Source organism: Ictalurus punctatus, chromosome 26, assembly GCF_001660625.3.
Source record: "Ictalurus punctatus breed USDA103 chromosome 26, Coco_2.0, whole genome shotgun sequence".
NCBI lineage: Eukaryota > Metazoa > Chordata > Actinopteri > Siluriformes > Ictaluridae > Ictalurus > Ictalurus punctatus.
In genome coordinates this window covers 13,205,706-13,223,764 of record NC_030441.2, presented here as the reverse complement: position 1 = coordinate 13,223,764, position 18,059 = coordinate 13,205,706, and the positions used below count along the sequence as shown (strand labels likewise).

The 18,059-nt window shown below is 37.9% G+C and overlaps 2 protein-coding genes across 3 annotated transcripts; one reads left to right on the top strand and one right to left on the bottom strand.

Annotated features, from left to right (window-relative positions):
- Positions 1-5,429: 5,429 nt before the first annotated feature.
- LOC108258516 (serine/threonine-protein kinase pim-2-like) lies at positions 5,430-13,154 on the bottom strand. Of its 2 annotated transcripts, none has more exons than XM_017457202.2 (7): positions 12,512-13,154; positions 9,856-10,482; positions 9,221-9,315; positions 8,320-8,370; positions 7,313-7,691; positions 7,034-7,210; positions 5,430-6,893 (listed from the first exon to the last, which is right to left on the bottom strand). In XM_017457202.2, exons 1-7 carry the CDS (start codon positions 12,582-12,584, stop codon positions 6,787-6,789), a joined length of 1,509 nt encoding a protein of 502 aa, XP_017312691.1. In that variant the 5' UTR covers positions 12,585-13,154; the 3' UTR covers positions 5,430-6,786. The 2 variants fall into 2 exon arrangements, with proteins under 2 accessions (XP_017312691.1, XP_017312692.1); XM_017457203.2 differs by having other exon boundaries at positions 9,856-10,479.
- A 2,494-nt stretch (positions 13,155-15,648) lies between these two features.
- lipt1 (lipoyltransferase 1) lies at positions 15,649-16,963 on the top strand. The gene has a single exon (XM_017456899.2). It carries the CDS (start codon positions 15,807-15,809, stop codon positions 16,932-16,934), a length of 1,128 nt encoding a protein of 375 aa, XP_017312388.1. The 5' UTR covers positions 15,649-15,806; the 3' UTR covers positions 16,935-16,963.
- Positions 16,964-18,059: the final 1,096 nt, after the last annotated feature.

Here is an 18,059-nt window from a genome sequence, read left to right as displayed (position 1 = left end):
AGTAACGTTTCATTGAAAAATCAAGCGTTCAGAATAAGCACAAGTGTTTTTTCATCATCAAACGCATTTCTGGTGTCTGGATTTATCTTACAGTGGCGCTGTGAAGCTCAAGTAGCTAACAAGAAGCAGAAGTTTATCTCAGTTCAATTGTTTTTCTTAGCTACTGCAAACCAGGCCTGGTTTAATAGTAATTAAACAAAAGTGTGATTGATTGTAATCAACTCAAATGAACACAACTACAAATGAACTGCCCTGTATAGCTGAGTATTATAATGTTATGGGGCGGCCATCTTGAATAACCAAAATCATTGATTTCTTTAGCAGAGTTTGTTATCGATTCGCCCCTAGAAAATATCAAATATGAAATTGATGCCATAAGACACACACACACACACACACACACACACACACACACAGCAAAGGAAACTCTCACTTGGTTTCAGAGAAATCTAGGTGTTAGAACGGCCCAGTCAGTTAGCTGACTTGAATGCAATTGAACAAGATTTAAAGGCAGTATGTTGAGAAGAACAGGCCAAAATCACACCTGAATACTGCGGCCCATTAATTTCTTCATACAGTAAGCGTCTTGAAGCTGTTATTACAAACAAAGACTTCTCCAGTAAGCATTAAATAAATTTCAGTTAGTGTGTTCAATACTTTTTTCCCCGTGTCATTCCACTTTATTACACATAACTTCATAACTTCATTTATGGACTTTAATGTTGTGAGTTCCCAGATTTCTTGAGTTAATACTGATGTCTGGCGAAAATTTCATGTGAATAACCTCATTGGAAATATATTTATTTGTAAAAATTATGACACGTTCAATACTTATTTCCCCCACTGTTATATATATATATATTTCATCTTTTTGAATAGACTTTGCTATCTGATCTTGTGTGTGTGTGTGTGTGTGTGTGTGTGTGTGTGTGTGTGTGTGTGTGTGTGTATACAGACAATAGTTTTAATTTTTATTGGTTAGACACAAATCATCAGACAGTCATGTGCCTCAGCAACAGTGTAAAACGGAACACTGTTCAAGGTAAACGGCAGGCCGTTGGTACATCCCATACTAAAAAAAGTCAGCGGTTTTTGCAAGATAAGAGAAACTAAGAGAGAAAGACATATTACTGTGATATGGGTTGACAAGGAGACGAGAAAAAGTGTTCTCAAGAAAGCGGGAACTCACATAAATTAAAATTAAGCTAAAATTAGAGCGCATGTCATATTAATATTTATCACGCAGACTCCAACTCCAATTCATAAATACAGACCAATAATGTTAATTTGACTACTCGTTTATTTGAAAATAGGGTTGCATAGCTCAACACTGTAGATTGAAACAAGTTCATGAAAATTTAGGAATGTATTTACAGAAAAGATTTAAGGTGAGATAGAGTTCTAGTCCATGTTAATTACCTTAACCTTTAGCGATGGTGCAAAACTGAAGAAGCAAATATCAGACACCAAACGAGGAAGATTGTGTACATCCATCCATCCATCCATCCATGTTCTACCGCTTACTCCTTTTCAGGGTCACGGGGAACCTGGCGCCTATCCCAGGGAGCATCGGGTGCAAGGCGGGGTACACCCTGGACAGGGTAGATTGTGTACATTTATTTATTTATTTATATATTTTTGCTGAAATATTATTGTAATCTAGTTGTGGAACGAACACAACCTCAAAATTATAACGGGTTTGATCGATAGACACATTACTCTTTACTGACAGTCAGTGTGTCAGCACAAGAAGTTGACCACAAGTATTAGCCTGGCTGATGCCAAAAATCTAGCTACATTGGAAAACCCATTTGTTCATGCTAGTTAGCTAGCTAGTCATACTACGAATGTAAGCTCTTCATCTTCAGTAAGTGCTTTATCCTTGTCACGGTCACAGTGGATCTGTAGAAAATCCAGGGAACATGAATATGTGAGATGAAATGCGAAGGATGCCAGTCCATGCACACACACATTCATATATTCATTCACATCTAAGTGCAGCTTAGCATAGCAAATCCCCCTACCAAGCTTTTTTTTTTTTTTGAGAAGTGGGAAGAAACCGCAGAACCCTGCGGAAACCCACACGGATATTGGGAAAACATCTAAAACTCCACACAGACAATAACCTGAGCTCAGGATTGAAACAGGGACCCTGGAGCTGTGAGCTGGCAGCTACCCACTGCACCATGACACCCTGCTAATGTAATTATCTAATTAACTGGACATAGCATAATGAATTAATCTCAATTCTCTTTGCCACAATCCAAGTGCATCCATGGCAATTAAGTGTGTAAATTGAATATATAAATGTAATAAAAAATATCAACTATCTTAAATGATATAATAAGACTAATCTGAAGATGTCAGTTTCATTAAAACCTCAATCTGATGCTTGCTGTGAATGTTAAAACTTTATCTGATGCTCAGTGTGCATCTGAAGTTCTAGCTATTGTCAATGAAATGCAGGTGAGTGCAGTTTTAAATCTCGATATTGCAGGCAATCTTCACATGCTACTGTACAGGTAAGTAAAATCACAACCCATTGTCCTGAACCATTTTATTAAATGAAACTGTTTATAAAAATCTGTTTGGTATGAGGCATGCATTCCTTTCTTTTACTGAGACATTAATAACCAGTTTGTTCAACAGGAATGGAGTTGATAGTTCAGAGGTAATTACACAGATCTTTGACCTGTATGCAACTGATTAGATTACAGGGAACAAACAAGTAATACGCTACCTGTCTCTCAATACACAGGGGATGATTCCGATGATTCACAGAGGATAAAACACTAATCGAGGACTCCAGCATGTGACCATAGTTCTTGCTAGAATGCTACAATGCACAGTATAACGTGGAGTTTTATCCTGTTCTCCTTTCTCTCTCTTATTAAACGATTAAGCCTCTAAACAATGCTTATTGGTTATATCATAATGCACTCAGTAATTAGTGTGTATATCGACAGCATGCCATGGTGCAATCGAAAAACAAATACACATCAAAAGTAAGTGAACCCTTCCCACTGCATAAAAGTTCAAACTAGACCCCAAATGATGAGTGAAAGGAAAACGAGTACGATGTGATGTTTACAGTCTGTGAACATTTATTCCAAAGCACTACAGGTGAGCGTTCAGTTTGTTTGGCCAGTATAAGTACTTTTCCTTGTCCAGTTTGGGGCTCAGTGGTCATCTGATCGAAGAGAATCATGTTCTTGAACTTCTCCAGCTGTGAGAAACAGAACAGTAATACACCTCTCTCCAAAAGGGTCAATTAAACATGATAATATTAATTACCAAGCAATAGACCTGATTTGTTAAGGTGGCTAAGAACAAATGAATTTGGAAACCATTTGCAGGAGCATTTACTCAAGAAACGCGGTTTGAAAAATGTTCATATCCTATAAGAGCTCCTACGTTTGTATACATTCACGTATAATAACATGGACCTCAATTTACAGGCTTCAAATCATATAATTGTTCTGAGTTACTGCAGTTGTGTATATGGATTATGTCCAGGTTATATAGCTTATTCATGTCAGTTCACACACAAATTAAGTGCACGTTTTTTGACATTGGGCATTTCATATTAATGATGTGAAAGAAAGCAATTCAAAACAAATCCATACATTAAGACTAATAAGAATAGGAAAAGAAATGGCACCCAATAAATGAAGGAAGACCTATGTGTATTCTGGAAGGTTTAGCACAAGCTGAGCTTCTTTCGCCATCCAGTTACCATTTTGTCATTTTCAGCTCTCTATAAGCTTTACCTTTTATGGCATTTTGTGGGTGTGGCTAAACATAAATCATCCTCTGCCATGAATACACTTAGTAATATGTGGCTGATTTGGTATTTATCAACATACGCATTTGAATACGAAGAAGTAAATGATTTTCATGATTTTGTAAATCATGAAAACATTTAAACACAACTTTTATTAAATGACTGCTTAATGAGGTTCAATTGATGATGAATGGCTGAAAGATTACAGTAATTAGCAATGATATACATCTTTCTTGTAAGCAGCAATGTAGGTTTTTGGAGGCCTCCATGTAGAATGCAGTACTTCTGTGCTGAACAGAAATACAAGAGGCACGATCTGTTAGAGTGTACATCTGCAATGTCATTTTGTAACCCTTGTGTAGCAATGCAAATTTAGGCAACTGCATTTACTGGATGATGCAAATTTAACCTCACTGAATTCTCTAGTAAGTCACTCTCTTATCATACATTTAACTGGTGTTAATAAAATAGAATAGAATATGGGCTGAATCCCAAATGACAACTTACTGACTCTATAGTAAACCCACAGGCAAACTTCATAGGGTGTATTTCATATCCTAAGTTGTTTAGGGTATGAGGGCATTCTTACTGGAAGCTCAGGGTAACTAAGGGTTACCCACTAAAACCTGTCTTGGTTTACTCGCCACTAACTACTTCAAACAAAACTTTTTAATAACCTCATAAAGATGGGATGCTGTGGGATTTCACATGGAAGTGAATATACCCTCACCATCAACTTTATTAGGAATACTTGTACAGCTGCCAATTCATGCAGTTATCTAATCAGCCAATCATGTGGCAGCAGCACAATGCACTAAATTATGCAGATACAAGTCAAGAGCTTCAGTTCATGTTCACATCAAACATCAAAATGAAGAAAAAGTGTGATCTCTGTGACTTTGATCGTGGAATGGTCGTTGGTACCAGACAGGCTGGTTTGAGTATTGAGTATTGAGTATTGTAAACACTAGAGACTGCTGTGTGTGTAAATCCCAGGCAGTCAGCTGTTTCTGAAATACTGGAAGCAACAATGATTAAAGTTACAGAGATCACACATATTTGATGTAAACATTAACTGAAGCTCTTGACCTGTATCTGCATGATTTCATGCATTACGCTGCTGCTACATGATTGGCTGATTAGATAACTGCATGAATGTTCAGGTGTATAGGTCCTCCTTATAAAAATGGGTGCTGAGTGTGTATGAAAGTGTCGAGAGGCACTTAGTTTGCAACCTTAAAGCTTCTGAAGCTTGTGGCCAGAAAAGTGTACAAACGTTATCAGATACTCCATGAGCAGGACATGTGAGGCTGAGACTGTGGCACTAATCACTGTATATAAAAGTGTCCCATTTTCTCTTTTTAAAAATCCATTTCGATTTTCATGTTGCTTTTTTAGTCTTTGGGGTTTTTTTTTATGAGATTGCAGCAATGGTCATCTCTGCGGTCCAGTACAATAACAAAGGGAAATAATTACAAAAGACTGAAGTTGGAGCAATCGCTGATATATGCACTTCTTCATGGCACTAATCACTTCACTGCAGACTGATGAAACAAATTCTCACAAGGCAACTCATACAATTATTTATTTATTTATTTTTAAATATATATATATATATATATATATATACACGAAATACATTTTGGATGAATAGCACAAAATACAACTCAATTGGATTTATTAGACATATTGCAAGAGATCTTATAACAACTTTATCCAAGGATGAATATGCACTAGTGAAGAATAGTTAATAGGTTGTATTTAAAATATATATATATTTATATATGTCTTGGTGCATATTATCTTTTAATTATTGTTTGTACATTGACATTGGATGATGTATTAATCAGAGCACTGTCACCAACACTCAGTTACTAACACTCACACTGTTAGGTTGACTCTTGTCTAGTCTAGATTTGGATATTTGCATTACTCTGTCATAAAACCAAAATAATGTGTGCCACTGGCCATGATGCATATGGTAAATGAATGCTGTCTTATAAAGACTTCAGTGCCTGAAAGACCTTTTTTCCTCAGCCAAAGCCTGAAATTCTAATGTACTATTGGTTTCATTTAGCTTCTTTTTTAATTGAAATTGTAATAAAACATTTCTGCCAGTTGAACAAGACTAGAAACACATGATAATCTAATAAGATATATGATATTTTGACTTGCTATTTTATTTTTACTGTAAACCAAGCTGTCGTCTATTATGTATCGTCTATCTATATATTTTATGTTATAATAAAATGTTCTTAAGTGTATTTGTGTAAATCAAAATGGAAAATGTTCTCAGATTGTCTTTTGTGTAGTTTTACTGCATCACAGGATTATTTTTGCCTGTTTTTTTTTCCCGGTTAGATTTAAAAGCAATCTATAGAGGCCTCTGCTGCCTGCAAGGTGAATTGCAACCGTCCTTTTAAGGAGAAGGAGCAGAGCTCAGCAGCCCAACTGTTATGGTTGTTGGAGAGCCTAAATTTTTAAGTCAAGTGTGGTTACAAATTCATGACTTGCATCTTTTATGACTTTGTTTGAAAGTTTTACAGCACACATTGAGGAAATTCTCACCGACCTGGGAAATCCCTGGCTGCTTTTTGTTTCCATGTTTTGTTTTGTTTTTTTCTTCTGTAAGGAATGTGTTCAAGCAAAAGGTACAGATACAATCATAAATATTGAGATATTTAAAACTGTAGTATGGTACAGCGATATGTTTTTACTGGTGGTGTAGAACTCAGTATTCAGTACAATCCATGTGCACTAGACAAAGTGAGTTTACATGGGAAGTGGGAAGTTGTAGCTCAGTTCAAATCCAAGCAGCAGCAGCTTGGCGGTGCTGGGATGTGAACTGGGCTACAACTGAGCGAGGCCCTCAACTGCTCAGTTGTATTTTTAAAAAAATGAGATATGTGTGATAAGATAAAAATGAGATATGTTATAATATGAGATAAATGTAAGTCGCTCTGGATAAGGGCGTGCCATAAATGCAATGTATTGTAATGTATTTAGGCCTCTTCTGGTGTTGTGAACCAGTCATCTGAGATGACTTCCTGCAGGCTTGGTCTTCTTTCAGGATCGCATTGTAGGCACCAGTTTATCAGTTTGCAGGAAGCTGTGTGTGCAGTAATGTAATTGCTTAAAACAGAAAATTAGTAACTGTGACTTCACCTAGTTTTTAAAATAAGTATAACTCTATCTATTTTGCTAAGCTTTGTGTACAGGTTTGCATGTAAAGCTTCTGTATTTTCTCACCTTCAGACAGCTCACTGGGTATGTACAAGTCACCTTCACCAATATTGTGATGATCATAAATAGGCTCTTGTCCACATAACAGGCTGTAAATGAGTATGCCAAGACCCCAGACGGTGACAGATTCCGCCTCGTACTCTCCTTTAACGATCAGTTCAGGTGGAAGGAAAAGTGTAGTGCCTGAATGAAAGACAGAGAAAGAGTATCGTCGGTCAGTAAGATCACAAAAATGATCCACCACCAAATTCACATCAAATCTACTCATCTCACAGGCGCAATCACCTGCAAATGGTATGTTGTGGCTGTCGTTAAGCAGCGCACCGCAACCGAAATCGATCAGCTTCACTTCAAGGGTCTTGGGGTTGATGAGAATGTTTTCTTCCTTGATGTCTCGATGGATCACACCCCGTTTACTGCAGTGAATTGCAGCCCAAATTATTTGCTCCATGATAGTTTTCACCTGAGATTCAGACACTGAATCACTTAGAGAGCTACAGTATTTGTAGAGATTAACGCAGCGGTCGGGCCGCTCCAGAACCAAGATGAAGAATGTGGGCGTCTCGAACCATTCCAGCAGTTCTATCACATGTGGACAGCGAGGCGGCTTGCACACGAGCTCCATTAGCGCCACCTCAAGAGGGAGTCTACGTGTTTCACCAGGCTAAAAACAGAACAGACATGTTTAGTATTGGATTGAAGAGTATGTGATTTTACGTTTTACTTCCACACGGCTCTCTGGCCTGTATGTGGTAGTTTTGAATCCTTTTTCAATGCACGCATTTTGAATAGCTCAACATTTACCTCACATGCATTTCTATCAAATCTATGTCTTGTTTTTTAATCAAGTTTTGCCACTTTCACTGTTTTGGTCCAGAAAGTGTTTTTCATCTGGAATATCCATCCATCCATCCATCCATCTATCTTCTATAACGCTTATCCTACCTGGAGCCTATCCCAGGGAGCATGGGGCACAAGACGGGGTACACCCAGGGTACCAATCCATCGCAGGGCACAAGGCGGGGTACACCCAGAGTGCCAATCCATCGCAGGGCACAATCACATACACATACACATTCAAACACCCATTCATACAATACGGACACACCAATCAGCATATCATGCATGTCTTTGGACTGGGGGAGGAAACCGAAGTACCCGGAGGAAACCCCCGCAGCACGGGGAGAACATGCAAACTCCGCACACACAGGGCAGTGTCTCGGGAATCAAAACCCCAACACTGACGGTGCTAACCACTAACCACTAAACTTAAGTAAATTAAGTTTACTTACCAGAGTGGTAAACGGTTCGTCTTCTTGCTTGAACGCAATTTTAACAGCCACCTGCAACACAGAAACAGGGCGTTAGTTTACACTGCTATTAAGCGAACCTCGGTACAGTTTTCATTTATAGTTCGCTGATACGAATCGTGGCGACAGGCCGGTGGCCGGCGCACAAGAAACAAAGATTGTTCTTCCCGTGACTGCTGCTGGGGTGCTGAAGAGACAGCTCCGCTTCAGCACCCCCAATGTTTTGGACAGCTGGAGAGTGCATGGCTGCGGGGCCGCCAACACACACGGCCGGTGTATGGTGTGTGGCACGGGAAAATTCTACCATCCAGAAGCCGAGAGGAGAGTATGAAAAGGGGCGATAATCCGAATTCATATACTGTCTAAATGTAGGACTTGATTTAATACCCAGAAATTATTACCTAGAAAACACGAGCCTTTAATATATATTTTTTAATTCCATTGTAACTGTGCTAGCAATGTCTCCCTGTGACGTCAGGGCAGCAGACAACCACTACCTTCTCACAGAATCATGAAAATACAACACCAACAAACAAATTAACACCAAACCCAGATTTAAGGTGTTTCAGGGTGGCATTTTCCTTTAAGGATAAATCAATTAAGTTGTTGATTGGTATTGTATTTAATGCAATTGTTGTCTTTGTTGTCATTTTATTAAGTATTTAACTATCAGGTTCATCGTTCAAATGTGTACAATCATTTCTGGTTACTTATTGTAGCTTTTAGGTGTAATAGCTACATACATACGGTCTGTTTGGATAAAAGACAGACAACATTTGATACATGATACATGATTGTATCATTGGTACACTCATTAAAACGCTCTACAGGTCTTGTATTGTGTTCAGCGGTGACATTTAACTGTATATGTGCTGATATTCACCTTCTGCCCATCGGATTTCCTAATGCCTGCGTAGACGGCACCGAAGCCTCCTTGTCCCAGCAGCTCTCCCAAAAGGTAGCGTCCATGAAACTTTGCTATATACATAAAATATCTATCTATATATATATATATATATATATATATATATATATATATACTTATATATACTCAATATATATAATAGTATTATAAGTATTATATATATATTAAGTATTATATATACTTAATATATATAATATATAATATATATACATATATATTAAAATATTGTGTATATACATATATAATGTGTGTGTGTGTGTATATATATATATATACATATAAATACACGCACACACACTAATAATAAATATATATATATATATATACACACACACACATTATATATGTATATACACAATATTTTAATATATATGTATATTTATTATATATTATATATATTAAGTATATATATACATAAAATAAAATATGATATATACATAATATATATATATATATATATATATATATATATATATATATATATATATATATATATATATATTTTTTTTTTTTCGCTCTGTGATATATCCACAGGTAACAGCTATTATGAATCTAAAATGTTAGTAATATAAAAGGTGTGACTATGGACAGACCTTCTCGAAAAGGGTTGATTCTTCTAACAGGCTGTGTTCCTGTCTTTTCCTGGTTCTCTTCTGTAAGAGGATTCGTCTTGCTTTGAGTTCTAGCGAAGGAGTAGGATGACTCTGAATCTTTCTCCGTCTTTTCTGACTTCTCATAGTTCTCTTCTGTCTCTGTTCTCCTCCTTTTTCCTGGTGTCTCCACTGGACGGAGCTCAGGTTCCTCATGAGAAACAGCCATCCTTTTTCTTTTCCGAGGCTTCACCTTGCTTTGTCTCCCAGCAAAGGAGTAGGATGCCTCAGAATCATTCTCAGTTTTTTCTCTGTTCACATCCTTCTCGTCTGTCTCTGTTCTCCTCCTTTTTCCTGGTGTCTCCTCGGTCTGAGGCACATGTCCTTCATGAGAAAAAGCCATCATCTTTCTTTTCAGAGGATTCTCCATGCTTTCTGCTCCACTGAAGGAGCAGGGTGCCTCTGAATCGTTCTCTTCTGTCTTTGTTCTTCTCCTTTTACCTGGCGTCTCCTGGGGCTCAGGTCTGTCGTGAAGAACATCCATGCTCTTTATTTTCAGAGGATTCTTGCTTTGCCTTCTAGTGAAGGCGCAGGGTGTCTCTACACAGGTCTCAGTTAAGAGCATGTCTGCTGACGAAAATAAATGAGAAATTACTAGGAACGATAATACACAGTATCTGTACAACAACATGCACAGTGGTTTAAAATGCTTGTTTAAAAATGATACCAATCGCGACACTAATTTAAAGACATAAAAAGCTAAAAGAATCAGACTTCCAGAGTATTCGCCACTCTGTGATGGACGCTTTGGCAGTCTTACACTTTTGTTGATGTTTACTATCACCTAAACCAAGGACTGAGACTGACTTACTTCACTATTATAAAGACAGCTACAGTTGGTGTTAAGCCTCCATTTCTAATTCATACTTACTTATAAATAAATGAATGATGTATATCCTCCTGAGACCCAAGGAAAAAAGGGTCATCTAATTTTTTTTGTTTTGTTTGATTTCCTACCTTTTTTGGGTTTAAAAACATTATTATTATTATTATTATTATTATTATTATTATTATTATTTTATAGCATGTCCACTATAGTGGACCATAGGACCATTTTAGTTTGAGAAGACAGCCAAACTCAGAAAATAAAAAATGAACAGATTATGGCTGTAGAGTGATATTAATCCAAGAATAAATTCAACTTAAAAAACTAAACAAAACCAAATTATCATACTGGATTGTTTCTCTTGCTTGTTATTGCAAGGATGTTGAAAATAAACACATAGTATTTATACAGTGATTATACACTAATATTGGCACCCTTGGTAAATATGAGCAAAGAAGACTGTGAAAAACTGTCTTTATTGATTAACCTTTTGATCTTTTGTTAAAAAGATTCACAAAAATACTCAGCTCTCATGAATATCAAACAATTTGCAAACAAAACAGATTTATAAAAACTATATTTTGTTAAATATGTGCAACAATTATTGGCACCCTTTTAGTCAATACTTTGTGCAACCTCCCTTGCCAAGATAACAGCTCTGAGTCTTCTCCTATAATACCTGATGAGGTTGGAGAATATACATAGCAAGGGATCTGAGAGCATTCCTCCAAACAGAATCTGTCCAGATCCTTCAAATTTCGAGGTCCACGCTAGTGGACTCTCCTCTTCAGTTCATCATACAGGTTTTCTGTGGGTTTCAAGTCAAGGGACATTTTTCACAGCTTTCTTTGCTCATATTTTCCAAGGGTGCCAGTATTAGTGGAGGGCACTGTGTGTCCATACAATTTGTCAAAATCAAAAGTACAAACTTTGCATTCTTTAGCCAGTTAGCATATTTCATATATACCACATGGATAATCTTCAAGCCTCATTTATAAATTTTATTTGTCACTGAAGATTGATCACTGGTTGTAGTGAATAGTGTGTGTGTATAGAACATGGCATCATTAAGTACATTAAGATGGTCCTGGTGTCCACTATTATTGACATTCACAAAAAGGCTACTATTTTTTAACACAAAAAAAATTAACTGCTTTCAGAACTAAATTTATTATTCCTGACAATAATAATAATAATAATAATAAAAAAGAATAAAAAAAATACAATATTTTAGTCATCTTTCGTCTTTCCATAAAATGTGCTTATTCATAGAATCTCAGCCTGACTCATCATGATCTCAGCCTGACTCATCATGATCTCAGCCTGACTCATCACTAGAAAGCCCAGGATGTCCTCTGTATAGTACAGCTACTCTAGTACTGTATAGTACTAGAGTAGCTGAAGAAAAGTCAGAGGACATGCATGAAAACAAAATGTCTACTACAGAGGACACAAGTGAGAGTTTAAACAAATCATTTGAATAAGTTTCTTCCTAGAACTTTTATATAAACTAGTTTTTAAAAAATAAAAATAAATAAAAAAGTTCAGAAGGCGATGAGGACATGTCCCCTGCATCCTCAGTGATACACATTTAATAAGAAAATGCTTTATCTAAATCAGGAGAGTCTCTAATGCAAGCTGATCACTCTACTTAATTTAACCAGCACTCAGCTCTGACCTTTCACCTAATTCTTAATAGTGCCCATTTATATTCTTGTTTGAAGTCGTTTCTGTGAAGAAAAAAAAAGAAGAAGAAAGAGTGAGTGAACTTACCTTTTGCTGGACATTTGCAGTCCATCTTCTTTGCCGAAAACAAATCCGTCAATAAACCTACAGTGTTCTCCATTGGTTTCTTTTGTTGGTCAACAGTGACTAATAAAACTAATTAGTTATATGACGTCATAATACAATAGTTCCAAAACAGACCCCGCGTCACCGCACCTCATTAAGGTCTTGAACCTGATACTTTCCAAATGGTATGAAGTTGGCTCGGTTGTCCGTTCAATATTCGCAAACTAAGGGACCGTCTCTAAAGTTACAAACGTCATCGGCATACACGTTTCTAACTTCAATAGCTTTTAAAGAGAATGACTTAAAATCACAAAACCAACTGTACGGTGCTCATGAAGGTGTCAGCTATAATGCACACCTTTTAGATTTTTTTTATATTTATTAAAATAAACGGTCAAAAAAAATGTATTTATCATAAAACTTGCCTCGTTTTGCAGGACTACCAGACCGATAAAATCTATCTAACAAGAGACTATGTTAGTTTTGGAGGAACAACTAAACTATCACTTTATGGTCCAGAGAGCAAGCACATTTGGGTCGGTTCCGGTAGAAATGCGCCACTCCATGCCGGTGTCGGTGTAAGGGTAATTGCCCAGAGCCCTGCCGGATGCTCACACCACTTCTGGCTGACAGACGGGTTTTGTTATATGGACAATCTCAACTGAAAGCAGGTGTACCTGCGGCAGGTCCATACTCGGTGTAGCGGTGTGTGTCTAATTTCTGCCCGAGTTCGTTAAGTCACAGTCGGGTCACAGCTAGAATTAAGAAGCTCAGCTGCCTGGAAGGAAAAAAAAAGTTTTGACGGTTAAATCAGTTACGATCCTCGAGTCATCCTGCAGTCATTCTTCGTTTTCAATAGGAATTATTTCAGCTGAAGGTTGGGGGTTCGATTCCCACTGTGTGGTTAGCATGTTTGCCTCACACCTCCGGGGTTGGGGGTTCGATTCCCACCATGGCCCTGTGTGTGTGTGTGTGTGTGTGTGTGTGTGTGTGCGCGCATGCGCGCGGAGGTTTCCTCTGGGTACTCCGGTTTCCTCCTCCAGTCCAAAGACATGCATGGTAGGCTGATTGGCATGTCCAAAGTGTCCGTAGTGTATGAATGGGTGTGAGTGTGTATGTGATTGTGCCCTGCAATGGATTGGCACCCTGTCTAGGGTGTACCCCGCCTTGTGCCCGATGCTCCCTGGGATAGGATAGGATCGGATCCAGGTTTCTCGTGACCCTGAAAAGGATGAAGCGGTATGGATGGATGGAAAATGTCTGGAAGATAATTTTTTTTTTGTTTCGTTTTTTTTTTTTTATATAAATATCTTTATAATGGTATGTGTAATGGCGATGGGAACATAACATCAGATAGTGTACTAGGAGCTAGCTAGCCGACTAGCTAATTTATCTAACGTTAATGATGCGTATAAGAGTCAGGAGGACGTGACAAATTGCCCAAATTGTGTATTCATTCATGCAGTAAATCCTGATGGTTTCTAAGTTTTATTTGATGATTTTATTTATTTGAATAGCTATATCAGGATAGCTAACGCGCTAATCCTGGGGCAGGAATGAAGAAACGGTCTTTCATCAGTCCTTGATCTCTCAGTTGCTCTTCGCGATAACAGCAGAGTCGGGAGACTCGGAGCGCTTGGCATCGTCGTGACAAATGCCGATTCTCGTGTACTTTTAGTGGTATCGGTACCTACTACTAGATTTTTGCTATCGTGACATCCCTAGTAGACAGTTAAAGTTACATACCTTGATAGATTAATTAAGTCAGTGGTTTTCAAAGTGGGGGCCGCCAGGGGCTGCCCAGGGGGGCCTCAACAATTCGGTCGGAGCCACCAAGCACTAGTATTTTTTCTCTTTCTCACTCTCAGACAACCACACACACACACACACACACACACACACACACACACACACACACACACTCAATTCCTAATGTAATGTAATGTAAAGATGTAAGATGTAATTATTAATTTTTAAAAAAAGGGGATATATTCAGAAGTCTGTATTTTTAATGTGTTTTAAAGACATCTTGTAAAACGGGGGCCTCGGTCAAATGTTAATGTCATATGGAAAAGTTTGGGAACCCCTGAATTAAGTTACATACATAGTTTAGATCTGGAGATAGTCAGTTTAGTTTAACGTTAGTTTAGTTCACTCAGACCACGCTGGTGTTTTCCGCTCCCAGTTCCCAGTCCTCGTTTCATGTTTCGTGTTTTGACCCCGTTTCTAGTAACCGTGACTTCGATTCCCGTTTAGCCCCGTTTATGCCTGTTTGCCGATCACCCGACCCATTGCCTGTTTCTGACTACGTCTCTGTTTCCCGATTTGGATTTGTCTCCCTGTCTCCTTTAATAAACATCTTTACCTGCACTTGCTTCCGCCTCCATTACCTTTCCGTGACACCGACCGCAACTGTATGCTCTCTATATGTCTTTTCTTTACAAAATGTAAATATATTTGTTTGACTTATTTTGTTATTTGTTAATAAATATTCATATTATATTCATATTGTGTCTTTTAATTGTTTATAAAAGTCCTTGATGTTTTTAAGTGGTTGAATTTATGTGTGTGCATCTGTAGTGATGGGAAGTTCAGCTGTTTTTGGTGAGTCAGATCATTTGGCTCAGCTCAGCAATAAGAGTCGGCTCTTTCGGCTCCCAAACGACTCTTCATTTAGTACCACTTCTGGCTTTTATAATTCAGCCAAATTTAGCCATTTTCTTACCTATGATTAGTATGTGTGCTTTGTGTTTGTAATATTCCTGAAATGTTTAAGGCACAGCACTGACTTTATTAAGCAAAACAGAATGTTCCCACAAAGTTATGAAATGGTTCCCAACATATATATATATATATAAATATTTTTTTAAAAAAACAAAAAACAAAAAATGCAAAGCGTGAACCAAATGCTAAAGGAAATGTTTCCTGTTTTATTATTATTTTATTGTTTTATTATTATTCGTGTAGTAATACATATTCATTTGTATTCAAAAACTTTGTTTATTGTTTTTCCCCTTTATAGTAACTTTCCATTCAGAGTAATTTTCCATGCTCCATGCTTAAAAATAATTAAATAAAAAGAAGCGGGAAGAACGTCGTTTGACACCGGATGTAAAAACTCATGACTCCGCCCCCGTGAGCAGATAAACTCCAGTCTGAATGCGTGCATGCAGACAGCGAATTCATATTAACCTTATGAAGATACGCTTTTCATATCAATCTGTGGAACAGATAATTAAGACTTTCAATCAATAAAATAAATCGAAATAAATCAGGAATGATTCTGAGGACTTTATCGCGAGTGTCCGCCAGAACACGTGACCTCAACCGGCTCGCGCGCCATGTGAGCACTTTAAACGGGTGTTTTGATGAGAGCGGTAAAGTGGGACTCATCCTCAAGTCTTCATCCACGGACATTTTCCAGAACCTGGCTTTAGAGGACTGGATACATGATTGTGTCGACATGCAGAGGCGGAGCGTCTTGTTTCTATGGAGAAACGCTCCGGTTGTGGTGATCGGGCGGCACCAGAACCCCTGGCAGGAGTGTAACCTGGAGCTGCTCAGGCGGACCGGGATCCCGGTGGCGAGGCGGCGGAGCGGCGGCGGAACCGTGTACCACGATCTGGGCAACATCAACATGACTTTCTTCTCCTCGAAGAAGAAATACGACCGCATGAAGAACCTCGGTGTCGTCACCGGGGCCCTGAAGGCGCTCAGACCCAATCTGGATGTCTGTGCTACAGAGAGGTTTGACATTGTACTTAACGGGTGTTATAAAATCTCCGGGACTGCAGCCAGGCTGGGAAGGACAGCTGCTTATCATCACTGCACCCTGCTGTGTTCTGCAGATCGTTCTGTCCTCTCATCAGTCCTGAAAAGCTCATGCACTGGCATTAAAAGTAACGCCACCCCCAGTGTGCCTTCCCCTGTTACAAATCTCTCAGACCACGACCCCACTCTCACACCCGATTCCCTCATGGACGCCATTGCTTCTCGTTATAATAAAGACTTTGACCTTGACAGTCCTGTCCTCACAGTGGATCCAGGATCAGAAGTGCTAATGCCAGGCATTCACAAGATGACCTCTGATCTGAAGAACTGGGACTGGGTTTATGGAAAGACCCCAAAATTCAGCATTTGCACATCTTTTATGGTGGAGAACACTAAGGTTGGACTAGAGATAGACATCAAGAATGGGTTTGTGGAAACATGCGTCATGGATGTACCTCATGACTGGCTGCCTGCTGACTTTGTGAAAGAGTTCTGCTCCAGTTTGACAAGCATCCGGTACTGTCCGAACGAGTTCGCTGTGGCTGTAGCAGCTTTCATGAGAACTACCTCGTCTTCTCCTCAGCATGTCCAAAACACACTACGTCTTTACGAAAACATTGTATCAGTAATGTAAATAAATAAAGGATTTTAATTGTCTTTAAAGGTCCGTGTCCAAGCACCTGATGTGTTCATGCATTCTCACTTATTTGTGCAGTGTGCTAAACTCCAAACTCCACACAGTGATGGGCTTCAAACTGTAAAACTCACCCCATCAACACTGTCCACTGGTAATTCAAGCACCTGAGACTGATGTTAATACTAGAGCCATAGATAAATGAATAAATATAACACACACACACACACACACACACATACACACACACACACACACACACACACATATATATATATATATATATATATATATATATATATATATATATATATATATATATATATATATACATGTGTGTGTGTGTGTTATACAGTATACATTACATACCTGTGGTCCTGTATAAACAATATTCTTGTTGAATATCCCAATACACAAAGTCTTTGATATACTTTGTTCACTAAACCTTTATTTAATGTTGAAAACCCACAGTTGCAGTAATTGGGTTTGTGGCATCAGTAGAGAGCTCACAGGTCTGACACGCTCGAGGTCATTTCTTTAAATGTACCTCATTATAATGGAAAGTCATTTCCAACAGTGAAAACCATCATTCATAAATAGGAATAAATACTGCAAAGGTGGAAGAGAGATTCACTAAAATCAAAAGACAAGTGGAATAAATGAGCATACATGTTTATTTATATTTATTTCATATTTCTTGAATGCATTATTTATTTATTTAATTTGTTATAGTTAACATCTAGCTATCTAGCTATCTATTTATTTATCTGTTTAATTAATTAATTTTATTTAACAACTATCTATCTACCCTGTTTTATTGATCTGTTTATTTATTTAATTTATTTATTCTATCTATATATTTATCTATCTGTCTATCTATTTATTTATCTGTTTAATTAATTAATTTTATTTAACAACTATCTATCTACATATCTATCTAATCTCGGTTTATTTATTTATTTAGTCACGTTTACGTCTGTATAGTCCCGTTATTATAATCAGTCGAATCCCAAATCGCTTACTAACAATCATCTAGTGCACTGCTTTACTTGCGGCCCCTACTAACATTCCCTACACTCTGTAGTGCATCATGATAGGGAATAGGAAATGATTTGGGATTGTATG

What these genes read in the sequence shown, in the direction of transcription:
- lipt1 (XM_017456899.2), top strand. Translation starts at nt 15,807, where the DNA reads ATGATTCTGAGGACTTTATCGCGAGTGTCCGCCAGAACACGTGACCTC.
- LOC108258516 (XM_017457202.2), bottom strand. Translation starts at nt 12,584, where the DNA reads ATGGAGAACACTGTAGGTTTATTGACGGATTTGTTTTCGGCAAAGAAG. An exon ending in ACGAACCGTTTACCACTCTG is followed by an intron (nt 7,692 to 8,319) that starts GTAAGTAAACTT and finishes TTCTGTTTTTAG; the next exon opens with CCTGGTGAAACACGTAGACT. An exon ending in CCACAACATACCATTTGCAG is followed by an intron (nt 7,211 to 7,312) that starts GTGATTGCGCCT and finishes TCTTTCATTCAG; the next exon opens with GCACTACACTTTTCCTTCCA.